This window comes from Crocodylus siamensis, chromosome 3 (assembly GCF_052110815.1).
Source record: "Crocodylus siamensis isolate JL-2025a chromosome 3, ASM5211081v1, whole genome shotgun sequence".
Taxonomy (NCBI): domain Eukaryota; kingdom Metazoa; phylum Chordata; order Crocodylia; family Crocodylidae; genus Crocodylus; species Crocodylus siamensis.
The window spans coordinates 187805727-187833474 of NC_143397.1; the positions used below are offsets into that span (position 1 = coordinate 187805727).

Below are 27748 nucleotides of genomic sequence, written 5' to 3' on the forward strand. Positions count from 1 at the left end.
ATTGCAACAGATATATGTAAGGGTATCCTTATTACCAATTTCATTCTTAGATTAACATTTTTTTTTTTTTTTAAGAAAGAACGGATATCTGTTCTGCAGCAAAAAGAAACGCATGTGAAGTAAAACCTCTGCTTACAACTAATATTTAAATGTCATACTATAGATTTTTCTTACAGAAGCCACACTTATAAAAACATACTTAAAACCCAACACTTATATGAATTCAAAGAATTTACTGAATACATACACAAAAGGATGGAGGCCAGGAATCAAGTCCCCTAAACAAACGATTCCTTAAAAAAGATTTCCCTGCGCAAAGGAAAACTTTGGTTATTTAGCAGGTATGTACACAACATTTACACAATGCAAAAATGGAACACACTGATTTATGTTGGTCTAAATGCTGTACTAAATTTGGAAGCATGACTACAGTATGTTTACATTCCTGAAAAAGGTCATAATAATGACAATTACAGACTTTCAAACAGGAAAAAAACCCCAAGCAGACAGAATTCCTTTACCATACTTAAAGCCTTCTGTCTTTTTTCCTCCAGCATGATGACCGTTATGCCAAATACCTTTTCTCCTCTGTATCTTTTGGCCACCATCAAATCCTTTTTACTAGTAAGCTCTTTTCCAGTGTCACCTGCCTCTCCGCCTCTGCCCTAACTTTAAAAATTCAAAGTAAAAAACAGCGCCAACAGATATGGGGAAAAACAAAAAAGCCCATATAATGCGCACTCTACCAGAAGCAAGTGTTACTTTGACTCAGCTCCACAGTGTCTGTATGTATCAGGCAGTTAAAAGTGCTGTAAAAGCCTTTGATGTAATAGCTGATTCAACCAGCTATTAGATAAAAAGCTCCAAAAAAGTCCCACTAAAGCACCTAATCTATATAGATGTTGGGGAAGCCAGGTACAACTAAGGTGCTGCCTCTTCCAGGCATGAGCTGGGCTTGGTACGGGAGCATGTGGATTTTAAAGTGGTGCTTCCTCCTCCTCTCCCTACCCCACCCATCTGCTGGCAGCCAAAATAAAATTACAAATTTACCCCCAAATTAACCAAATCACAATATTAATGGTTTCAGGTTTTCCTTTTCTCTCTCTTCTATTTCAAGCGTTTACACTCAAATGCTCAACAAAGCATTTTTAAAAATTTTTGTTCGTCTAGACAATCCACTACACTAGTTCTTGCAGTCCACAAATTTTTCAAGTCTAACTTGAAAAGAGTTACTTTGAAATGAGATTAAAATTTGCATAAAGTAATTTTCAAATGGTAAATGCATTATATACATTTTTCATACTTCAAGCGAATGTTTTTGTTTGGTTTTCCTACGAATACTTTAACAATTATCTGAATTTTCAAAAATATGTTGTAAACCCCCCCCCCAAAAAAAAACTTTAAACACAATATTTGTGTACACATTTTGATCTATTTTATTCACAGAAATACCATCTATGGCACATCTATACAAGTCATTCTGGATATTCCTTATGTAATTAATTCAATTTATATTAATAAGAGTACTGAATTATACAGCTATCATTGTTTGAGGAGTATAGAAATACACAACTGGTAGTTGCAACTGAGGATTTTACAGAATTTACAGAAGAGGAAAAACACTTACTAAACAATTTCCCAAACGATTCCCTTTTTGCCTTTTCAGCTTCATACAGATGTTTCCCATCTTTTATTAAAGCACCAGCCCACTATAATTTGGAAAATACATATAATCAGTTAATCAGTTTAGAAGCTGACACAAAAAGTGGAGATTCAAAATCATTTAACATGCTTACCTCCCTGTAGTGTTTTATGAACATCTTTCTCCTCACAACCTCAACCACAGCCAGACAGTACATCTGAGGAACAGTACTGAGAGCTTCAACCACCTTGACCCTTTCTAATAATTCTGTCACAAGGCGAAGCAAGGCTTGCAGTTTCTCCCCATCTTGGTCAGCGTGAAGCATTACGAAGCAACACCACCTACAAAGTAAAATGTTTCTTTATAGCAAAATTATCAGAATATTAACAGAGAAACAGAAATTTAAATACTGTTACGAGGAAATTTTATAATAGTTAAATCAACCATCTAGGTATCTTTTTGGATCCCATTGTTATGACTACTGGGGTTAGCACAAGAGTTCCACAAAAGCATCCGACACAGTTATACCATTCACTTGGATGTAAAAATCACCATTAGCCATGTCTCTGTCCCCTTCCAGGTCTGATTAATGAAATGTACTCTAAGTAGGACAACAAGCTATTTGGAAACTGCACTTAAGAACTATGCAGCGGAAATTCTGCATGCTCTGAGGGCACCATGATGTAGATGCTACCTTCCTTTCCCACTAGCATGTGACCTGGGGGGTCAGGGGGGACTGCCAAGAGAAGTCACCCAGGAGATTCTTGCCATAAGAAACAAACATACTATTCCCTGGAAATTCAGAAAACTCTACAGCTAGAGATCTCTTTTTGCCCTGTGCTCAATTGGCTGTTTGTTCTAACCTAGGTATTGGCTACACTTTTGGGCAGTGACAAAACACACCTGCAACCTCAATTTGTAAGATGTTGGTATGCCAGGGGCAGACAGCAAGAAGCTGCAAGGGGCCTGATTCTTATTATAGCACTGCAGCCCTGGCCACTTCTCCACCCTCCACCCCAAGGCGCACGTGTCAAGCAGAAAGCCTGTGCATGCCATGCTCTGGCACCTGTGCCAGGGGTTGCATACCCTGGCTCTAACCTTTTCCTTTGGTCCTCAAGTTTTTCCACTATGGGCATTACTATAAGCTGTCCTGAGCCTTCTTTGGCTAGGGCAACATATTAAAAAATCAATCAAAGTTCATCTTTGTTGTATACCTACTACCTAAACCTCTCTTCCCTCTGCTCTGTTTCCTACCACCCCACATTTTCCTTTTCTTTTCATTGTTCTACAAACAGAGGAAAAAAGAACAAAAAAAAGTGAACAAACATCAGTTCTGGTGACATCATGTTGTTCTGTCTAATCATTTGCTAGATTTCTCCCCCTTCTCCCTCAAATACAGGTTGTCTAATAAGTTCTTGCAGGCAGGAACCATTTGTAGGGTTATACAGGATCTAACACTGGGAGTGGGGGGGTATTCTTGGTTGGTCCCTAGGTACTACCATGAAATAATTAAAAGTAATCTCCTGCAGGACAGATCTTCCCAAATAGTATCCGTACTATTTACAGTATCAATTACCTAAAGTATGAAGGACAGTTACAAACCAGGTCACCAAATCATTAGATGCAGGGGTTGCTGTGGATGTAGTCTTTCTGGACTTCCGGAAGGCTTTCGACACTGTCTCTCAACCTGTCCTCATCAAAAAGCTGGGAGACTGTGGTGTCGATGCCCACACAGTCAAATGGGTCGCTAACTGGTTGGAGGGCCGCACCCAGAGGGTGGTAGTGGATGGGTTCTTCTCGACTTGGAAGGACGTGGGCAGTGGGGTTCCGCAGGGCTCGGTCCTCGGGCCCGCACTGTTCAACATCTTCATCAGTGACTTGGATGAGGGTGTAGAAAGCACCCTGTTCAAGTTTGCTGATGACACTAAGATGTGGGGGGATGTGGGTGCACTAGAAGGGTGCAATAGGCTACAAGCTGACCTTGACAGGTTGCAACGGTGGGCAGATGAGAATAGGATGGGGTTTAACACTGATAAGTGCAAGGTGTTGCACATGGGGAGGAAGAACCGGCACCACACTTACAGGTTGGGGAACTCCCCTCTTGCCAGCACGGAGACGGAAAAGGATCTTGGAGTCGTCATTGACTCCACGATGAACATGGGCCGGCAGTGTGGGGAAGCAGTCAAGAAGGCCAACCGTACCCTGTCATGTATCCACAGATGCATCTCGAGCAGGTCCAGGGAGGTGATCCTCCCCCTCTATGTGGCACTGGACAGGCCGCAGCTGGAGTACTGCGTCCAGTTCTGGGCGCCGCACTTCAAGAGGGACGTGGACGATATGGAAAGAGTTCAGAGGAGGGCCACTCGTATGATCAGGGGTCAGCAGGGCAGGCCTTACGAGGAGAGGCTATGGGACCTGAACCTGTTTAGCCTCCACAAGAGAAGGTTAAGGGGGGACCTTGTGGCCTGCTACAAACTGGTCAGGGGGGATCAGCAGGTATTGGGGGAGTCCCTGTTCCCCCATGTGCTGCCAGGAGTGACCAGGAATAACGGTCACAAGCTGGCGGAGGGTAGGTTTAGATTAGATATTAGGAGGCGCTACTTCACAGTCAGGGCGGCTAGGGCCTGGAACCGGCTTCCAGGGGAAGTGGTGCAGGCTCCTAGCCTGGGGATTTTTAAAAGGAAGTTAGATGAGCACCTTGCCGGGGTCATCTGACCCCGGTGCTCTTTCCTGCCAAGGCAGGGGGTCGGACTAAATGATCTACCTAGGTCCCTTCCGACTCTAGCTACTATGAAACTATATATTACAATAAGCATGGCTGTGAATGATTCTGCTAACAACCAGTCTGCTCCAAGCAGTTCACACCACATACACATCACATTTAGCATGACAGAACATCTTAATTTGTAAGCCACCTCTGGATAATGTAGTATAAATAAAACTGCTAAACAGTTAAATTGCTTTTATCTAAAAAAACTATTGGATTTTTTTCTTGAAAGCAGAACTCCAGTGGGGGGAAAGGAGGGAGACCAGAAAACCTAACTAAATCGTCACTCAGTTTGAAGAAGAGACTGATGATTTACTGCTGAGTCCTTGAAACTTTTTTTTAAAAGTATTTAAGTACAGAAGCTACAAAGAAAAATGTTTTAGCCAGCTTACAGAGCTGCATTAAAACATTTATCTGGCTCACTTGCAAAGAAGCCATGACAATTTCAAGCTCTGTATTTTTTCCTCTAGTAAAAAAAAAAAGTCTATAGATATGCAAGTAAAGCCCTTCAACTACATAGGTAAGTCTTTCTTAATAGGGTACTTTAGATAGTCAAATCCAGTGACATAAAATTAAAATATCACTTACTTCAGTCTAACTTGTAGATTATTTGCAAGCTCTTGTTTGGCAGTGGTACATTTTTGCTTAATATCTAACAGTTTCCTGTGATTAGTTAACATAATCATCAGTTGATTTGCATGACTCAAACATAAGTCAGGTAGCACAGAAGGATCTTTCAAGTTCTCAGCTCTCTTCTGGTTAGCCAAAAATCCCTGTAAGACAACAAACCCATATATTATAAACAGATGTGTAACAAAACAAAATGCTGTTACATTCACTGTTCTACCTCAACACCAGTTTACTTACTTACCTAGACGTTCTTCTTCTGAAAAGATACAAGAGAGCTTTGACAAACCTACATAAATTAAACAAAATTATCGAAAAGTGGTATCGCCACAAGCACTTCACTTCCCATCTTATTAAAAGCCTATTAATCACCTTTAAGGGAGGGGGGGACTGCTATTCTTTAGAGTAAGCTTATATTAATTAACGTGTGCCCTTTTTGGCAGGAGTGGGGGTGGAGAGGGGGTTACCTGGGCAAACTTCCCATAGCATACAGGGCAACATATAGTATCTATAACTACCAGAACACAGCCTCCATCAGAATCTGGAATAGAAGTCAGCCCCTCTGAAACTTTTTTATGCTGTCGACTAATCTGAAGTAAAACTTACCTACAGTAAAGCTCACCACTCCCTTGTATCTGGTTATGAAGACCAAAGATCAGAAGTTAGTACTGTCCAACTTTTTGTGGAATGTATTTTACATGTCATATCAAGGCATAATTTTTTTAATTTATCATGACAAAAAAATATAATTTCAGAAATTCTAAGTGCAAACTGCATCCACTTTATCTTGCTGTATGAGAAAAGTATGATTATACAAATAAGTGGTTAATGTACTATTTCTTCCTAACAAACATTTAGAATGTTCACTATAAGAATGATATGATTAGGATACAGTGAAATAATCTGTCAGGTTTTTGTTGTGCATTCGTGCACATTCCTGCCACTAAAGCATAAAATAATAGCACAAAATAGACTCATGTCGTTTATGTCTTACTAAGGCAAGAAAAGCTTTGCCAGGCAGTGTTGCGCTGCCTCCAGAAGTGGAAGAAGTCACATAGCTGCATGGGTGCAGTGCTGCTGCTAGGTTTAGTCTACAAATGAAGCTAATGCTACTTCTACTTTGAGAAGTGACACATATACAGTGTTGCATAACATGTTTCATCACAGACTGCCTAGCAAATTCAGCTACTTATATATCCATTACAGACCTATCTATATCATTTAAGAACCTACTACTATCACCAGCCAAGTTCTTTCTAGCAGATTTAAGTCTGAAACCATATAAAACCCACTACTCAGTGTTGCTCTACGTAAGAGTAGACGTGATATCTTTTATTAGACCAAATGAGTAACTGGAAAAAAAGTTCTCTCTCAACTTTGTCTAAGAACTTTTTCCCCCACAACTACTCAGTTGGTCTAATAAAAGATATCACATTTACCCAAAGAAGCTTGCCTATGTGCTTAGACCAACACAACTACAACCAAAAACTCTGCTCTGTGTAAGAAAATTGACTTTAATTTTCTTCTTTAACAATTTAGAAAGCTATACATGAAACAATAAAAGCACAATGACTGAACAAGGTCATATAGCCTCCTTGTCATATTTTATAATACATTTTCAATTACATCACCTTATGTTTTTTCTACTGGGACACAGTCTTACATTAGATTATGCACAAAAGATTATGCAGAGGGTATGAATCAAAGTTGTACAGAATAGGACACTATTTTGTTTTGGACACGTTTGTTGTAAAATAGGTAAAAAATTAAGATTAAATAGGCTGAGTACTATAGGAAGGGGAAGGATGATCTCATGTTTTAGGCAGTTAATGCTAACCAACGATCTTGGGGCAGCTATACGCATGACAGAACTTTGCTCCACTGCATGCTATTAGCATGCATCACAGCAGACTGGATTAATCAAAGTTCCTGAAGCAGACTAATTACCACGTTCCAACAGCCTCCCCATACAAGACACTGTGGGCAGTATAATTAGAGGCTCTGAGCCGCTCTAATTAAAAGCACCCCCCTCTGCACCCCAGGGAACACATGTATAGATACCCTAAGATTTTATCCCTGCTTCTGTCACAGAGATCTACATCACATTGGCCAAGTCACGTATTTTCCCCAGTAATCACTCATTTTGTGTTCCTTATTTTACAGTTCCACAATATAATATTAGTTTTGTAGAAATGATATACACTCACAGTTCCCATTAACTTTACATTCAGACATGTATAGGACATATGAAAAGCTATTCAAATCCAAAGTACTCTGAAAAATGAGGTTCTGGTATTGCAACTTATACAGACAAAATTAAACAACACCAGACCCCTTTTTGGTTTCAGTCCGTCTCTCATTCCCAACTGGAAAATGGAAGTAATAAATCCAATTTTTATTGTGGGATGCCATAAAGATAAATTTGTTTAAAGTACCAATAATTAAGGGACATGGAATCACAGAACAGCCATGTAGAAATTCTGCATTCAGTGCTTTTCACTGGAGTGCAAAGTGCAAGGGGGTAGGAGAGGATAAAAGGATACAACATGAGAGGATAAACTGAATACTAAATGGATACCCATTCAGTGACTTCCATCTACCTGTGTTCAGAAAAACCAAGGGCTCGCCTGGGGGACAGGGAAAAGTGAAGACAAAAATTGGTACTTATTTTACAGTAGAGGTGCCCCCCACTGCCAAGATTTTAGTGTTTGGCTTTGTTAAAGCAACCAGAGGTGTAGCCTATGACTAAGATTAAGTAAAAGGGGTTAATGCAAATTAGGTTCAGGATGTTTTATGAAAGTCACAAAATGGTATGGGAGACCCTGCCTCAAGTAACTTATAATTTGTGGTCATAAAAATAGTGATAGGCTTCTCCATTTAACAATGAAACAAGATGTTTACAATAAAGTTGTAGTCACTGGCTGCCACATGTCTAATCCTGATCAACAGGTAGGATTTTGTGAACATCATAGCAGAGATTAATGTAAGAAGGGATCTGTAGGTGAACAAACATGATAATAAAGCATATTGCAAACAAAAAAAATAATCAAGTAGTAAAAAGAAAGCCTGCCATTCTGATAAAAACAGTATAAATAAAGCAGTGGCAAAAGCAGAACAGATTAATTGTAGGTGATCCTTTGCAAAAAACTGATTTGGTGTTTCTATAAAAGTACACTTGCTATGTAATGCCACCTACTGACCACAACTAGGCATACAAAGTTTATTATTTCCTCCTGTCATTTTTGAAAAGCATTCTAAAAATGTGTGCAAGAGTTCTACCAATTTAAAGGCCTGGGACTATTTAATTATCAGACTTCCCTGAGAAGCAGGCTCCTGTTAAGGGCTCAGCATACACAAATGGAGAAAAGAACCCCTCATACAGACTGTGGAGCAACATGAAAAGCTTTTGCCATCTACTCTGGTCAAGGAGATAACTTTGCTTGGTGAACTCTGTTTTTAAGCTCAAAAGGTAAATCAGGCTTATTAAGACTGGGCATCGCTTTAGTCTTTCCTGGGCTATGGAAACTCAATATACTATCACAAAGAACGTTTAACTCTTTTCCTTTTTTTGGCACTTGGATTTAACACTGTGCTTTCTGATTTCATGAAAAATAAAAAGATGAAAAACACTGACACTTCAGTTTTGCTGTCTTTACCATCTTGTTATTGGGGACTATGAAAAATGAACACCGCAAGGGTGGAATTTTCTAAAAGTATGTGCCAAAGCCACCTAACCCCTACTGAAAGTCCAAGGGAGCTAAGCTTAGATCTGCTTAAGGAGCCGAGTGTGGTAACGCCAAATATTAGCATATCTAACTTTTAAGCACCAAGGACCCAGAGTTGAACTCTGAAATGCCAGTTCAGTGATTCTCAAATAGGGTGCCAAGGTACTCAGGGGTACTGCCATATCCTTTGAAGGGTGCCAGGAGTTGAGAGGAAAAAGCTGACATGTGAGAATATAAACAGATAAGCCAGCCTTAGCCTCACCCTTGCCTGGACAGTTCCCCATGCTTACTACCTAGCCCTTGTGTAAAGAAATAAGCACTGTAATAGATACATTAGTTTTTGAAATCGAGTGCCATTCAGTTTGCAAATTATGGAGGCATGCCTTAAGTCCAAAAAGATTGAAAACTGCTGAACATTTAAATTCTCTGACACCTAATATGGCACCTAGGAATAGTATTCACAACACCTGAAATGCTAAGCAGACACTCACCTGTAACCCTGAGTCAGGAATCTATATGATCCTTGGATAAGTAGCCCAATATCTCTACCTAGGACACAAACACCCTTTGGGCACAGGGGACCAATGTACTTATTTCTTTTAACAAGACAGTCAAAATTAAAGGATGTGGCAGTAGTGGTGGTGATGATGTTACCTACCTTATTACATAAGCCTAGAGAGTGGAACTCTCACCCAGGACATGGGAGACTTGAATTGAATCACTTCCTCATTTTGAAGGTATTCAAGCCCAGATTTCCCACATCAAGAGAGTTCTCTAATCAATAGAGTTAGAGGCTATGGATGGGCTTCAACAGCTATCTTGCTGGAGCTGAGATACCGGGCAGCCAAGAATGCAAGATTCCTCAGGAAAGAAGGATGAACTGTGATCCCAGAACCCAGGGAGGAGGGCAGCCCCTTGATGGGGAAAAATATGAATTCTAGCCTCTATTTCAAGAACTGTTCATGCCTCCAGCCCTATGGTTTAGGTACTTTCCTGAGAGATGTGGGGTTGAATTCCTCCAGGCTGAGGAAAGCAGTGTTTTCCATAAAAATGACCACTAGAGTCTTTAATCCTATTTAAAGAGGTTAAGGCAACTGTACAACAGAGGGAAAGAAAACAAGTAATACTACTAAATTTCAAATACATTAACTGCCCTTTCTATGCACTTAACATTCATTTTTTAATGGTGGTTAAAAACTGAAGCAAGCCAGCTACAAGTGGAGACAACTGCACAACACATATAACTGTAAAACCTTATTAAATTGACCTCTGTTGGACCAGGCTTCCATTAGGCAACACAAAACTCTACTTGTATATCATCTGCATGAGTCAAGCTGAGTGAGGGCAAAAGGATCTGCCCATTCCCTGCTTCTGTGCATGCACGTGTGTGTGCATGCACACACACGCACACAATTTAACACTTTGTGTGTGTGTAGTTAATTTGAAGTTAGGCTGAAGGCAAAGTAGGTGGCACCTTGTGTTCAGAAGGTCCATTATTCCATATTATTGTACGTTTCAAATTTCAGTTTAGGGAGTTTAATGTCAAGCTTTTGCTTTGGTTACAAACTAAATTTTCTGGAATTGTCATTTGTAATTTAAAACTTCAAATACTATACACCAAACTAGGACAGTGTTGGCTTGAAGGCTGAACTAGTTTGTATCAAACCACCCTCTGCAGAAAAATCAAAATCAAACTTAACAATGACAAAAATATTATTGCAGTATTACGTTTTGTTGGATTCCAAAACTTTTATCAAATACCAAAGAGATTTGAAAAACAAGAAAAAAAAAAAAGTTAATTGGTTAATAAACCTATGGGGTAGTTCATTTTGATTCTTTGCCAGTGGCTTTCCCTTCGACTTGAATGATCTATTTTTTATATCTGGGCTCAACTGGATTATTTACTATTATTTGCCTTCTCTATGGAGTGGTGAATTAACTAGTTTATTATAACTGACAGAAATTTAGATGCATGGTGTTTTAGACTACTATGCAGTTTGCCAGCTGAAGTGAAACTGTAACTTTGAACGTTCAAGACATTTATTTAAACACGGCTTTATCTTTAGGACATAGTACTGTTCATTTCTTTCTGTAGAGGAAGTTTTAAAGGTACTGAACTATATGAACTTGAGTACAACAGTTATTGATTTTGTCTCATCAATCATCACTGTAGCATTGCTAACACATTTAGAAGTTTTATAAGGAAAATACCTACAAGAATACTAAAAGCATGACATACCACCATTTTTACACTTGTAATGTTTGGTTACTAAAATTATACTTACTTCATATAACTTTCAAGCAAAATTAGGAGAAATTTCCCCCTAAAAGTTAATGTTTTGATTACATCTCACGTTCTAAAAAGCATAAAACGTAAGAAAAGCATACCCTCTACTTAAAATACTAATATTGTGGCGTTATCTCACTCAAATACAAAATTAAATTGAAAATGTGATTATAAAGATGTGGCTAGTCACTCTATCACAGATTAGTGCCTCTTTTTGTTTTGAGGGAGATGGATATATAAAGTCAATTACCTGAGCAAGTTCTTTTTGTTCATTTACCAGTCTGCTGCAGCTAGCTATCATCTGGTCTAGCGCATATAGCCTGTCCTCCAGGCCTTTAATAGCCTTCATGTTCTGATTATCCAGTTTGGCAATAGTCTGTCGACATTCTGCCAAGAAGGGCTGAATGATTCTTGGATCAAGCTACACAAAAGAGAAGAAAAAAAACCATGTAATCAAATACATTTAGTGACTTTACTTTTAACCAATTCCCATTATGCAACAGGTTGCAACATCCTTATACAATTTACAAAAGTTATATAATAAAATTAGCTTATTACCAAAAAAAACCTCTATAGAAGTTAACCTCTATAAAGGCTCTTGCTTTCACATATTTTAGTTTCTCCATTTCTAAGGTTTAGGGTGGTGGTTTTTTCCTTTGATTGTATCCTTAGAATTACTTTAAAGATATAGCAGGACATAACTAGGTGAAACTGTGGGGGAAGAACCCCACAGAAAGGACTAGGAGGAAACATAGATTGGCCCTGGCCCCCGGGGGGGGGGGGAAGGTGGAGAAGGATGGGACATGGCTTGGCATCACAGGAAGAGGGGGGAAGGTGGTGGCATGACCCAGACCTACAGAGGGGAGAGGAGGCGGCCATGGCCCAAACTCATGTGGGGAGTGGGGAGAAGGCGGTGTAAAGGGGGACATGGCTCAGTCCCATGGAGGGAGGGAGGGCAGAGCTCAGTCCCATGGAGGGAGGGAGGGCACACACTGATTTGATGGATGGTTATGACCTAGCACTAGGGGCAGGGGAACAGGGTTGCTCAGCCCCAGGGCAAGGGAGAAAGGATGGGGGCATGGTCCGGCACCTAAGTAGGGCTACGACCTGGGGGTTGAGGAGAAAGGGTTATGGCCCTAACCCAACATGGGGAAAGAACAGGGCATGCCCAGTGGTCATGGAAGGGGGTATGACCCAGAAGGGAGTATGGCCCAGCCCAATGGCAGTGTGGGGAGAGGTAGGAGGGAGTGTAGACCAGACCCTAGCTCCATGATGGGGGGAGGGGGGACCATGGCCCAGCTCCTGGCTCCACAGGGTAGTAGAGAAGGGGATCTGGCTTGGTCCCAGCCCCACAGGAGGGAGAGGCAGGGGATAGAATGGCACAGCCCAACCCTGGCCCCACAAAACAGTGGTGGGGGCAGTGTGCATCCCAGCCTCAGAGTGGGGGTTGAAGGTGGGGAGCATGGACTGGCCCCAGACCCATTTGAGGGGTGGAGGGGACAAAGAAGTGTGTTCTGACCTCGCTGGGGACAAAAAGGGGGGAAGGAGAAGGGCATGGCCTTGCCACAGCCCCATTGGGTAGGGGGGCAAAGAATTTAGAAGCAAGGGAGGGCAGCGGTACTGCTACTGCTCCCCTATCATATCTCTCCAAGGCATTGCGAGTCCAGCAGGTTAGATGCCAGGGCCTTGCAGGCCACATCCAACACATGGAGCCCTGCCATCCAGCCCTCAGTGACCCCACCGGCTGCAACTGACCCACACAGAACATGACATGCGCCTGTGGTACAGGTCCAGTCAGTAGGTTAGATCCTGCCTATAGATCCTCTCTTTTTTCCTTTTCCCCCAGAATACCTGATCTAATGTCTACTCCAGCCAATCTGGGACCCACACTGCACGCAGCATGGATCCCAGGGGGCTGGAACAGGTGCCATAAAGTACAGTCCAGACAATCACAGCTGTGCTGTGTGTGTTGTCTAGCCTAGCAAGACTGTACCATGGGTACCACACGCTCTGGGAAATGCACTGTACACAGAAACCACTCCAGCTAGTGTGGGGAGAGGTTCCAAACTGGCTGGAGAAGTCGCTGCATGCAGTGCGGTCCAGGACCTGCAGGGTAATGTGCAACACAGTATGGTCAGAGCAGCCACCATGTACAGTGTGGTGGCTGCTCTGGCTGGACTGTGCAACATATGGCACTGATTTCAGCCATCCAAAATCTGCACCACAAGCAGTTTGGGTCCAAGACAACATGGAGCAGCAGCCAGATCAGGTTTTCTAGGAGAGGGAGGGAGAGGGGGACGAGAGGTCCGTGGGCCCAAGATGGATTATGGACCAGCCCCCAGCCACTTACCTGGCCTGTAGGGCGGGATCAGTTTGACACCCCCCAAATTAATGTTTCATCCTTTTGAGTGGAAGGAATCTTTTCTTCCAATGTTTCTTTCCTGCATAAACTACTCCAAATTTGTTCTTGATCTCCCATGCACCCCTGGAACTCCTTTCCAGCCTTTTACCATGGGTCATATTTATTAGCACTTGGCTCCTCCTCCCCAACCGGTAGACAGTCTTGTAGCAGTGATCTTCAAAAGTGCTTCCATTTTCCTCTTAGTTAGGCAGCAATAGCAGCAGCATCTAACAGAAGCAACTACTTTAGACACTACCCACTGTTTATACACGAATCTGGACTTTCCCAGCTCTCTCTCTCTGATAGCAGCAGGAAGCAAGGAGTTAGAATTAGAACAAAAGATGTGACCTAGCAGCTCTTCTGGGATCACCAATAGCCACAGACCAGAGCTTCTGAACTGCTGCTTTATGCCAAATTCAGATGACAAAGAATGCCATAACAGCAAAGAGATTAGAGCAAGATAAGCAACTGTGTATTATTTGCACAGGTCACATTTCTAAAAAGCAGAGAAAAATTAATAGTCATGTAATTCCAATTGAGTTTGCTAAAATGCCATTTCTAGATAAATATAATATCAGAAGAGCAATTCTACCACAAAGTATTTAGACTATTTCGGTTACTTTAGTTCAGATTGGCTCAATTTAAATTTTTCTAAAGTCAATTTGCTGTCTTCAGAATTGATGAAGCCAAACTCTATCAACATTTTCCTAAAGATGAGCAAGTACTATTATGTTGTTTTTTACTGGAGGACAAAACAGATTAAACCTAAGAGGCACCTGCATTTGTTCTGGTTATGCCCAGCATTAGTCTAAAACTTATATAATGGAATGAAAGCTTTCAAAAATAGCAACATTATTTTCATGACAGGAAGCACCAACTTAAATTGTACAGGAATAGCCTCAGTTTAGCTGCTGTCATATAATATTCACCATGCACAATCGCACTGAATTTAGAGAATGACAGACTTCAGCATACAAGCATTATGTTTCTGAAGAAACCAGAAGTGTACAAAACATTCCCACAGTTTCTCTCAGACTAAAAATGGTGGTTCAAGGAAAAACAATTAATCCAACTGCAACTCAGCAAAAGTGGCTTCCAGGGGAGTTTCTCCCAGGAAAACAAATGCACATACACTTAACCTTCCAAGAGAAGCTGTAGCACCATCCTACAGCATGCACTGCTCTTGCGCGGCCCCCTCCCTGACAGTTCCAGGAAAACTGCCTGTGACTTGGGATCAACTCCAGGGCTCTAGCCGAGCACAGAACACTACCGCCCCCACCATCTCCTCAGAAACAGGAAGCTCAGCCCCTTTCACAAATCCCATAATGTGCTCCAGGCCTACAGGGAGACACATGGTGCAAAAACAGCTGTCTTCTCTGTTTAAGACCCGTGAGATGAAAACCCAAACCTAGACATTGACATGCCTGCAACTAACAAAAGGAAACATGCCCTGCATCCCCCTCTCAGTCTCACAGCCAAGAGGGAAAGGAGATTGAGAGTGCTGGTAGGTTGGGTCCTCAGGGGTAGCCAATTAATGCTGCCCTGCACAGTTGGCTGGGCAAGCTCTAGAAGCAAGGGGAGCTGGGATGCATGCATAGGGACCCTGGGTGTATGCTGTTGGCAGCACAAGCCACCTGAGCACAAACCACTGCTCAGCCCCTCTAACATTTGTAAAGTGCTCTCCTCATTTGAATACCTGTACATGGCCATAGTAACATCTACCATTAAACAGTTAAAGACAAAAGCTTTAGTCTTATGGCTAAATCAAAAGGGAAACAAACAAAATAAACAAAAAACTTCACAGAATAATATATAAGCATATGTTAATAGAAGCTGGTCCACAGTCCAAAGGTTACTTTTTAATAAAGCTTATAATAGTAAAACTTTTGTTTTCTTATCATCTGGAATATCAATACTTTTAATTAAAATAGCAGATTTTTAATTCCCACTGCCTATGTTGCAATTTATTTCAGGTGTTTCATTCACATCCCTGTTAATACTGGTATATAATAAGGAAATATTATTTCCTAAATGGAAACTGAACTGCTGCACCATCATCTCAATCTGAAACTGAAGGAATATGAATAAAGTATCACCAAATAAAAGCCAGCAGATTAATATGGCAAATGTTGGACAGAAAACCCCCCCCCAGAGTTCTTTAAAAAAAGTCAAATCACTTTTTAATACTACGGGTGCATTGAAAAAGATTTTTTTGGCTGATACCAATGGCTAATTATTGACCAGCCATATCAGCTGATACCAATCTGATTGCTGATATGCAGCCCAGCAACTTGGAGAGCAGCGTCTGGCTGGTAAGTCTGTTGAGGGGAAGGGGCGTGAGGGAGGGAGTGGGGCTGGAGCTGAGGCAGGGGCAGGTCACTCATCCAGTAGGCATGGGGGAGGGGCTCCTGCCACTGCACACACTCCTAGAGGACGCATGCAGTGCATGTGTCCCCCCCAAAAATTTGTGCATGAGGCGAGGGCAAACTGCCTGCTGCGTGCTCGGGGCCAGGGCTTGCCGCAGCCTCTTCCCAGCAGCTGGGCTTCAAAAAATAGTTCCTGTCCTGATTTTATTTGAGTAGTATATATAGAGGCAATTGCATAGCAGCCCAAACTAGTCCTAATCCCATATATGTGTGTGTGTGTGTGTGTGGGGGGGGGGGGGGGGAGACATGCAAATGGGGTGGTGTGTGGTAGGTAAGGAAGGTGGGGGGGGAGGGGGAAGAAGAGGAAGAGAGAAAGACCGCCTCATGCCAGGTCCTAGGAGCCAGCCAAGCGTCAGAGAGGGAGGAAGGAGGTGTGCAACAGAGCTCACTCAGGTGGGGTGGTATGGTGCATGTGTGGTCACCCTCCATTTGGCCTGGCTGCCCCCACAGTGCTCTACATGGGGCCAAGCCCCACCTACTTCCACCCTGGGCAGCCTGCACTGTGCTCCCACCCACCTGAGCCTAAGCCAGCACACACAGAGACCCAGCAGGGCTGCTTCCAGTGCAGCAGTAGCTGCCTGGCTCTCCATACCACCAGTGACTACTCCTCCTCCTGCCCCTGCTGTGCCACTCTGGGCAGCAGGTAGAGTGCAGAAGCTGTGGGGACACATGCCAGGCACCACACACCCAGCCCGGCAGGGGGAAAGCTGCAGCCAAGCCACTCCTGCCCTAGTGTGTGGAGCTCCAGCTCCCAGACACCTTCCACCCACACTCTACCTGGCAGCCATGATAAACAGCCACTTGCAGGCAGCTGAGTTAGTGAAGGCAGCCAGGAGCTCAAGCCTCATGTGCCAAGGTAGAAGCCACCTGGCTGCAGCTTCCTCCCTGTCTGGCTGGGCATCTGGCATGCATCCCCACAACTGCCACTGCTTCTCTGCACTACATGCTGGAATGGCACAGCAGAGGCAGGAGGAGGAGCTGCCACAGGAAGCAGGGGGAGCTGAACAGTACCGGTGCAACTGCAGCCACAAAGAGCAGCCCCACTGGGGATGTGTGTGTGCTGGCTGATGCTGAGGTGGGTAGGATCACAGGCTGCCTTGGCCAATAGCAGGGGGTGCTTAGCCACACATGGAACGCTGCAGGCCAAATGTAATGAAACAGCGGCTGCCTGCCTGCAGGCCAGATCCAGCCCGCAAGCTGTATTTTGCCCACCATTCCTACACATGCATCTGGGGAGTAAAACACCAAGAAAATGTATATGACAATGCTAGTACAAGAACTAGCAGTTACAACACAGGCTTGGTACAATGTACTGGTTAAGGGTCTTTTGACGCCTTCATAATAGGCAAGAGGTCTGATGCACTTGTTTCCATAAAGGCAACACAAAGAAAGACTTTTTTACCTTAGCTATTGGATGTTAAATTTTAAAAAATGTTAAAACACACACACACACACACACACACACACACACACACAGTAATAAGTATGCTGCAACATCTCCAAATACACACACACATACAAATATAGACCCTGTCCTGTAAGTTCACAATGTGAGCTCATTTTTCTTTCTATCTAGCAAACCTGCAAATTTTTTTTCTTCCTTCTTTGATCCACATGAAGATGCTGGAACTGAAAGTAATTAAGCAGTTAAAGTCACTTTATTGTTAACTTTAAAAAACACTGGCATGTGGAAGCTAAATAAAATATGAGTAGCACATTTCCAATTTACTTACCTTGATAAACAGTTTATTTTTTCACGTGTGAACTTACCCTGCTCATAGAATCAAAACATTTCCTGACCAGTGATTCCACATCATTAGGCCTATCCTGAACATTTATCCAGTCTAACAGAGAGACATTGAAGGAAGGTTGATCGTTCTCCTTCAGTTCCAATGAAGTTTCATTGTCCTGAATAGTACTGTTTTGACTGGATTCTTTATTGTCTGTGATATTTTCAGGAGCTGCGCTGTCCAGGGCTGAATGCTCCACTGACCTGCAAAATGAGGCTACCACTGATTTAATGTTCGTTCTAGAAATATCAGAAAAAAGAACTAGTTCCACAGACTTTTCATCCTCAGTTCCTTCACTGTCTTCCCCTCCACGGTCAGTAGAAGATTCCAGTCTTCCTAAACATTCTCTGTAACTATGTCTGGTTAGGCACTCCAGCAGCGGGATCTTGGCCATGACAGAAACAGCCGTCCCCAAGCTTAAAAATAAAAACCAAGAAAAGTCACTGGCATCAAAAAAACAAAATGATATATAAGAAATAAAAAGTTAAGGACAAGATAATAATGATGAATGTAGTACTGCTAGTTAATATTAAATCTTATAACTTCAGATTTTTAATGAATCATGTCAGGATGATTAACAAATTTTTTTTTCTTATTTGACTGGCTAGACTCTCCTTTCTCTATAGATTTTCTTCATCTAAAACTTCCCATTTCAACAGAGAAATGTTTAAAATTACATCACTAAAACTTTGTGCAGCATCTTCAATTACTACAAACATGCCCAGCTTGGAATATTTAACCTACAGCATTAATGACAAAACATTTAATACAACATGACTTACAACAAAACAAAAAAAAAGTGTTTGAGAAATCAGAATGTCTATTGGATTGGTCAGAACCAACTGCAGAGGTAAAAAAGGTGTAAAGGATAAGCAACTATGACTACAATGAAGAGCTTAAAGTCAAACCTACTGTGTGAGTTTCAGCTTAATATCATCTATAGATTGCAGGTAGCTTGAGTATACTTTTTCAAACTTGAAAAGCAGCTTTTGGTAAGAATGTGTGCAATCTTCCAAATTGGCCATTATGGCAGCCCAGCCTTGATGCTGAAGATGTTCATCATGGACAAGACCTTCACAAAAGGAGCAAAGCTTCTTGGCAACCTCATACATTTCCTGTTAAAAGTAAATTTATAGAATGAAATAATTTTCCCAAACTTTCAAGTTGTACTTAAAAACACTTCATACTTCTGAATAGGAACAGTTTATTCAGACTACTGAATATCTTTATTCTAAAAAAAACCGCAAGACAACAAACCTACAAGGTAAGTTATTATTCAATACACCAGACTATTACAAGACGCCAGATCAGATAAAGTAGTATACATATTATTTTGTATGCACATATGTACATCCATACTATGTGCTTCTTTGGAGGAAAGAATCTGCAGAAGAGGTACACTAGAGGAGGAACAGTAATGATGAAGAAGGTCTTTAGTACAGAATAATGGGGAAGGTGAGGTCTAACTGTTGTCCAACTTATGCAGCTTGGACAACACCACAATGACACTGTGGGAGAAGTGAAGGTGGGAGGAAACAGAATAAACTGAAATTTTTACACTGATTAACAAACCAGACAGACTGCTACTTATTTTACGAAGTGTCCAAAGGAGTCCAAGAACACATTCTCCATCCTCCATGCAAATGCACGTGGAAAGTTGTGTGTTAACTATAATCTAATCTTACATATAGTTAACTATTATCAACAAATAAGAAAAATTTTTTTTAATCCGCCAAGCCAAGTGGAGTTGAATCTGAGGATGAAAAATGAAAAAGCATCACCACCCTTTTGAAATTAGGCTCTTACAATTAGTTTTTGTTTTGCTTTGAGTTTAACACAGATGCTATTTTCCCCTATATAAATAGATTTAAATATTAGTTTTAAAGTTAGTAAATAAAAGATATTGCTAGTGTAGAATTGAACAGGTGCCTACTTCTAGGTCCTATTTAAGGAGAGCCAAGAGCATACAATAATTTAAATAGAACTCAAGCTAATTCATTCAGCAGGTGCCCCAATTCTTACGTACCTTTGAAGTAGGGTATTCTGTTAAGAAGTGTCCTCCTGATTATGCCTATGTGTTTGGTTTTAATATCAACCTCTCTACCTAAGAAAAAGAAAGGAAAGAAAACAGTGACACTTATTTTAGGTTCCACACCTGGCTAAGAGGTGGCTGCACACCCTCTGTGATCACAGTACTACTGGTACAGTAGTGTGTGTGTGGAAGCTAGAATAAGATTGCTTTTTTTTAAAAAAAGTTATTCAAATATAGTGAAAACAAGTTTAAAAGCCAAACACATAGGCATGCTACAGAGTACATTTGCTGTTAAATGTGATCCTAAAGCACAAAAAAAGGGGAGCTAAACACCAGTAGTTCATCCTTCTGAAATAAATCCCAAACTATGTTATTTAAAAGGCATTTGAACTGATTTATAAACCTCAAATATGTGATTTCAAGGTTATTAGCACCAGGTAAATTTCCAAATCATGCCCCAAATATCTATGGCATGATAATAGTTACTCCATGAGGCCTAAACAGTTGTCCAAAATGTCTTCCAGACTACTAGCAAAACGAATATACTGATCCAGCAGGGTGGATGTACGTTTCAACAGGCACCTAGCCAAACAGGCATCTGAAAAACCTGAAGAATTCACTGGATCTGAGCCCACAAGAGGCCGAGACAATACAGTCCATCAAACACAAACCAGCACTATACCAGAGACAAAATACTGCCAGTCCCACAAGTTCAAAACCCATGAGTCAGATGTATATCCCTCTCCCCCGACCTCCTCTTCACATCATGAATGACTCCAGGATTCTGTGTGGTTTTTTTGGGTTTTTTTTAAACAAAAATATTTAATGGTACTTTTGGTTTGTTTTTTGATTTTCACACTTTCTGTGCATAGCCTTTGTGTACAGATAAGAAAGAAATAGTGCCGTCCACCCTCCAAATCAACTGAAAATGGGGACTTCAGCCCGTTACACAGCTCTTACCTCCACAACTACCTGCCTTCTAACCTGCAAGTCAGGATCTGCTAAGCTTCTTCCTGCATCAACTCTCCCCTATATCTAGCACCCCCCTCCCCCAACAGAAGTTGCAAGCTGCAGTAAGATGCCCTTCTTCACTTTTTCTGGTGCATCAAGTACTGCAATGGAGAGAAAGAAGATAAGAGAAACAGAGGGGAGGAAAAGGAAGAAAGCACATATTCTCCTGCTAGACTCCCAGTTCCTTCCTCTCCCCTCTTATCAAAAAGATAGAGGTGGTGCAGGAGATCTTCCGAGGCAGGCCCAATTATGTTGTATATTAGAAGTGGGCGAAGTGAGGCAGAGTCAGGGCTGTGCTTCTCCAAAAAGAACCAGGAATTTGCTAGAGAATGTCATCATAAGACAGACTCTAGACACAGAAAAAGATCTGGCTACTTAAAAAAGGCTCGGTAGTCAGCAAAGCTGTAGCATCTAACATTTTGTTTGCTTATAAATGTATACCTTTATGCAGTAAACTCAGAGTCGAGTTCCATAATCTGGGATGAGATTGCTGCTACACAACTGTCGAACTGTCAAACTTAGGAAGTTTTTCCTATGATCAACATTTGAAAGACCAAAACCGGACAAAAAAAGTATAAGGGAATGTGCCCCACTGTGCCCACATTAGAGCACGCACATATGAAGAAAATAATTTACCAACTCTGTTCCTTTACCACCCCAAAACCACTAACACAAGATTTAATTAAAGAGAGTGAATCCATGTACAAAAAGCTTAATTTTACAAGCATAAAGAGATCTAAGAACAAAATCACCTACACAAAATAACAAAAAAACCCAAACCCAAATAAGCAGGCTTTCAGAGCTGCTTCTTCACCTGAATATCAGTATCTGGAACACAAGAGGTAGACAGTGCCCACCAGATAATATGGTTAATTTTTCAAGTTCAGTTTTCCTTGGTCATCTGAGGGTCATCAGAGCTATACAGAACTCCTCTGTACTAAGAAATAAAAATATTAGATTCACCTCAGTCTAGTTCAGGGATAAGCAAAGGCTAGTGAAGCCAATGGATCCAGCCTGCAGAGATGGAAGACTTTGCCTGTACCCATACTGGGGCCAGACAGCAAGGAGCTGTGCCATAGCGGGGCAAATGGAAGCTGTGCCACACTGCTGCCCCTTCCCTCAGGTCCCCACTCCCTGGCCGTGGAGCAGGCACAACTTTTGGTTAGTGCAGAGCCACATGGCAGCTACGAGGCAGTGGGAGGGAATGGGGAGAACGAACAACAGCAAGGATGCAGCTTCTTAGCTGCACAGCCCTAGTGCAGCTCCCCACAGGCTGGAAGTTGTATGAGTGCCACAGCCAGGAAGTGGGGGCTGAGAAAAAAAGTGGCAGCAATAGAGGCACAAATCCCAAGCCCCAGCACAGGCAAAGACCCTCCCTGCTGACATGCCAAAGCCACTGAGTCTGTGTAGAACCGAAGCCAAGTTGTTCTGACTTGCAGCTTGTTCAAGGCTTCCAGCTGCTGGTCTAGTCAGCTCTTTTTCTACGAAGATAGATTTGCACTGACTATTTCAGCACTTATGAATCAAAATAGGTTGCATTCATTGGGGCTGTAATCTCTAGATGTTCTTACCTCATCTAGATCTTGGCATTTTGTTTTTCAAATAGCTTTACATCCAGAGACCATGCACAAAAGCTGTACAGTCCTTTTCCTTTCACCTTCCTTCCTAACAGATTCCATAAATGGAAAAAAATTGATACAAACTCCCAAACCATCCCATCCCCCATCCCTCCTGTACCTATTAAAATGATATTTATACTTGAGAACAAGTCAGAGAAATCTAGGAACAAGTACAAAAACAGGCATCCCTTACACACACATTAAGCACAGAAGAGCTTGATTCTTCTACAGGTGCTGAAATAACTGGTTCCTAAACCGGCCAGCTGATTGGCAAGAGAAAAGCAAGATACAGAATCCTAGAAGGGGTCACTACTTTTTGAAGTAACAATCATGAGTGGGTGATACTCTTCTCCTGTCACCTCTTTTCTCTGAAGCACTTCCTACAAGTTAAAGAAAGCCCTGCTACAACTTAGCTATCGACTGGTCTGGAAGCATGGAAGTAATATCCTCTGTGAAAGTAATATCTGGTATTTACACAGTCAGAAAAGTCTCCCCTATGAGTAAAACCCTTCAGCTGCTGGAGGCAGACTACTGAAGTCAGAGTAAGAAAAACTTAAAAGAATAGGAAAGATGAGGAATACCGACTATCTGATTATTAGAAAAAACTCTATTCAACCAAAAAGACTGATTAATATAAACATGATTCCTTCCTGATTTTATTAAAATGAAACTTTCTTGTTAGGCTGCTAAAGAGAGAAAAAGGTTGGAAACGTCTGAGCTTCTGAGTAAGATGAACACCTTTTATATATTTTTTCTAATCAATATGGATTTGCCTTCAGTTTTGCAGACCAGGAAGAATCTAGGAAAAAAGTAAGAAAATATGCACCTCTTATATTAAGGGCAAAAGATCTTTATTCTTCCAATATTGTTCTAGAAGCCAGGAGGAAGGACATGTAGCTAAAATGAATCCAGCTAGTTTTCAGGTCCCTTCCTTTCTCCAAATACTCAGATGATTTAAAACCTGCAGCTTCCTTCCCCTTTCCTTCTTTTTCTTTTGGTGATCCTAATGAAAAAATCATATAGTATCTACCAGAAGTCTTCCTACAGTGCTCATCACTCCCAAGGAAAGTACCAGCATTTTAGTTTACTTTCTACTTGGAAATTAAATAGTCTACTGCACTGGATTCCAAGGTTTGCTTGCCTAAGCACAAACGTATTGAGCTGGTAATGTAATTAGTGCATCATACTCTGTTCTTTCCATCAACCTCAATTTTGTTTTAACTTTAATTTCTTGTAGCTACAAGGAATGTTATAGGTACTCAGAGGCAACATATTACCCACTAGCCTAGTGGCTTCATGCTATTTTAGAAATAAGGAATAAGTTATTCAAAATCAAAACTCAAAATAAGCATCTCAACACTTGGCTCCAGGATCCCATCAGATCTCCAGAACTTAGGAAGTCACATCTCTATGCTCCCTTTCAGCCATCACACAGGATATTCTTTTGGGTTTCTAAGTAGGGACTGTTACCAGGAAAGTATTATCTGTCTTGTGACCAAGTCAGCAAAAGCAAGAAAGAATTTAAATGATCACATAATGCCTTAGTAGGGCAAATAAAAATCAACTATTTCTTTCAATTAAAAACATCTGATTTTTTTATTTAAAATCAGATTCTCTTGATTTAATCATATTTTTTATTTGTTGTTAAGATGCTTTTTTAAAAAAAGTAAAATTAAAACTATATATATATATATATGTTAAGATATGTTAAAGCTCAAAGATAAAATCATGGAATAGGGATTATAAACTTCTAATTATATACTGTTTGAGACAACATATTCATGGAACCTTTCTAGAAGTTTTATAAATGTGTCACAACAGGCCATGGACTATATTAGGGGCCTAAACTTATGGGGTTCCCAAAGGCTGCTCTATACATTAGTAAAGATTAAAGAAAACCACTCTACCCAATGGGATTCAGTGTTCAGTCTAGACCAGTGGTCTCCAAACTTTTTGGATTGCGCACTCCTAACGGTAAAAAAATTTTGAGCACGCACCCCCAGTATACGTATATTTATTTATTTATAAATTATATACATGTACTACCTCGCATACCGTACGTGACACATGACCGCCTGACATACAGACCAAGTGAGGGTGCCGCTGTCAATCCATATATTAAATATTAGTGAAGCTTAATTTCATTCTTTTTTTTTTTTTTTTATATATATATAAAAATAAATATAAATAGAAGTTCTAATATTTTCTTCCTGCACCACAATGGATTGTCTTGCGTACTCCCTGGGGTGCGTACACCCCACTTTGGAGACCACTGGTCTAGATTTGTGTCTCCAGAGATTACAGGCAGACAAGGTTCTTTGGGTAGATGTGATGTTTTTTATTGGACCAGCTAAATAGTTGGAAAAAATGTTCTTTCCAAGCTTTCAGGGACAAATGCCCTTCTTCAGGCATAGGGACAGTTTGTTATCTCCAGAGATAACATCTTTGTTAACAGCAGTATATGGAGATGAGAGAGTTAACAGACCTGATTACCCACTTATCAGCCCTATTGTCTTTCTGCAAGTTTGTGTACACACAGTCAAGCCCTTGCCTTTTTCTAAAAGTGCATAGTTTCGAAAAGTTAGATGAATAAAGGATATCAAACAACAAGAATGCACTTTTTATAGAAAACAATGAGCAAATCAAGGCTTCCTGACCAGTGATTTCAATCATGATATAAAATCAATTTGATTTAAATTGTGGTCCCCATCTTCAAAAAAGGGAGGAAGGAGGACCCAGGAAACTATAGGCCGGTTAGTCTTACCTCGATCCTAGGCAAGCTGTTTGAGAAAATTATGCTGGCACACATCCAGGAGGGGCCAGCGGGGGAGGTTGTGCTTAGGGGCAACCAACATGGGTTCATCAGTGGCAGGTTCTGTCAGACCAACCTGGTGGCCTTTTACGATCAGATCACCAGATCATTAGATGCAGGGGTAGCAGTGGATATAGTCTTCCTGGACTTCCGGAAGGCTTTTGACACCGTCTCTCACCCCATTCTCATTAAAAAACTGGGGGACTGTGGTGTAGACACCCACACAGTCAAATGGGTCGCCAACTGGCTGGTGGGCTGCACCCAGAGGGTGGTAGTGGATGGGGCCTTCTCAACCTGGAAGGACGTGGGCAGTGGGGTTCCGCAGGGTTTGGTCCTCGGGCCCGCACTGTTCAACATCTTCATCAGCGATTTGGACGAGGGGGTAAAAAGCACCCTGCTCAAATCTGCTGATGACACTAAGATGTGGGGGGACGTGGGCACACTGGAAGGATGCAACAGGCTACAATCAGACCTAGACAGGTTACAAGGGTGGGCGGATGAGAATAGGATGAGTTTCAACACAGACAAGTGCAAGGTGATGCACCTTGGGAGGAACAACCGGCACCATAACTACAGGTTAGGGAACTCCCCTCTTGTCAGCACAGAGGCGGAAAGGGATCTGGGGGTCATCATTGACTCCAAGATGAACATGGGCCAGCAGGGTGGAGACGCAGTTAGGAAGGCCAACCGCACCTTGGCATGCATCCACAGATGCATCTCAAACAGGTCCAAAGAGGTGATCCTCCCCCTCTATGCGGCACTGGTCAGGCCGCAGCTGGAGTACTGCATCAAGTTCTGGGCACCACACTTCAAGAGGGATGTGGACAGCATGGAGAGGGTCCAGAGGAGGGCCACTCGCATGATCAGGGAACAGCAGGGCAGGCCCTATGAGGACAGGCTACCAGACCTGAACCTGTTCAGCCTCCAAAAGAGACGGCTGAGGGGGGATCTTGTGGCCTGTTATAAACTAGTCAGGGGGGATCAGCAGGCACTGGGGGAGTCCCTGTTCCCCCGAGCACCACCAGGAGTGACCAGAAATAATGGTCACAAGCTGGCAAAGGGTAGGTTTAGGTTAGATATCAGGAGGCGCTACTTCACAGTCAGGGCGGCTAGGGTCTGGAACCAGCTTCCAAGAGAAGTGGTGCAGGCTCCTACCCTGGGGGTGTTTAAGAGGAGGTTAGATGAACATCTTGCTGGGGTCATTTGACCCCAGTATTCTTTCCTGCCATGGCAGGGGGTCGGACTAGATGATCTGCTCAGGTCCCTTCCGACCCCAGAAACTATGAAATCCACCTTGTGCCTTAGGCCATGGGCTGGCAACCTGAAGAGCGGAGCTTCAATGGCATTGGGTTTGGTCTGAGTCATGGCTGGGTAGCACAGAAATGGCGTCAGAGAGAAAAAGGTGGTGGCGAATGGGTCTTAGGGAGAGTCAGCCCACCTACAACCAGAGCTAGGTCATTCCAGCCTGCTGCCAGAAAACATTGCCAACCCCTACTTTAGGCCACTTCAGATTACTAAGATTTAGGGATCAAAAAGAAGTGGTCCTGAAAATCCTTCTTCCTTAATCAAGTTTCTTCACTTGATTACAAGCATTATAAAACTCTAGTGCACAAATGCATACCCCTGGTCCAGCAGCATAATCCTTCAATGCAAGAAGAGTACAAATCATCTCAAGGACAGACACACCCACCAGTACCCCACAGAGGAAGGGCTCTCAGAGAAGACTGAAGGCCCCACCCAAATTCATTACTTCTGCCGTACTTTTGCTGTTAAACAAAAGTCCTAGACCTCTTTAGATAATAGGTAATGATTTCTCTGCAGCCACAAAGTAATTGAGGACCATGCTATCAAAGCTTGACACATGCTCTTCCAGGTCAGAAAAAACTGGTATATGCATCGAGTCTAAATCTCTATTTTGATCACAGAATCCCACCCAATATTTTTTCTTCAATCAAACCATTAAGTTCTAGCTGAGCTAAAGCAAACCTTATAGAAAACAGCACGTCTTGACTTAAAAGATTACAAGTGCAGAATTTCCATCACTTCCAAAAAATCAATTATTCACTGATCATCAAACTTATTTCTAGCTCGTCTTTAACTCCCAAACACTAAAAACCAGATGCCTTTTTACTACAAGGTTAAAAACCAGTATACTATGTCATCTCATCCTATTTCAGGGCTCTGAGGTTATAACAAAGTCACCACTTAACATTTTCTTGGATAAACTAAACAGTTTGACCTTCACTATAATGCAGATTTTCCAGTCCTCAACCCATTCTCGCATCTCTCCTCTGGACAGTCTCACTAAGACCATTTACATACAGTTAATGAATGAAAGGGGTCCCTTTAGATAGCCACTAATATGTAAGCTGGCTATTTTCAAAGGGCTATCTGATAAATTATTTTTGTACTTGAATCAGTTGCATCTTTTCAGGGTCTTTAAAATAGGATCATGAAAAGTTCAGACAACTATCATAATAGCTACACCAGATTTTTATCAATTATGCAGAAAAAAAATATAAGCAACAAGAGCAGGGAGTTGCCCATGCTACCAACTAGTTCATTAGCTCAAAGATTTGTTCTGTCCAGGTAGTTTTCCAAACATGTAC

At 41.8% G+C, this 27748-nt stretch overlaps 1 protein-coding gene across 6 annotated transcripts in view; it reads right to left on the reverse strand.

Moving 5' to 3' along the window:
- The window catches only part of RB1CC1 (RB1 inducible coiled-coil 1), a 152233-nt gene that overhangs the window by 54327 nt on the left and 70158 nt on the right, over positions 1 to 27748 (reverse strand). For 5 of the 6 annotated variants that reach the window (XM_090039959.1, XM_090039957.1, XM_090039956.1 and 2 more), the window contains 7 exons: positions 18578 to 18780; positions 17646 to 18081; positions 11299 to 11469; positions 4998 to 5182; positions 1797 to 1983; positions 1628 to 1709; positions 248 to 309 (listed from right to left, as the gene is read on the reverse strand). In XM_090039959.1, the coding sequence (XP_089896085.1) occupies positions 248 to 309; positions 1628 to 1709; positions 1797 to 1983; positions 4998 to 5182; positions 11299 to 11469; positions 17646 to 18081; positions 18578 to 18780 (1326 nt within the window). Of the gene's footprint in view, positions 1 to 247; positions 310 to 1627; positions 1710 to 1796; positions 1984 to 4997; positions 5183 to 11298; positions 11470 to 17645; positions 18082 to 18577; positions 18781 to 19691; positions 19770 to 27748 lie in introns of all 6 variants that reach the window. The other variant, XM_090039962.1, reaches the window with a different exon arrangement.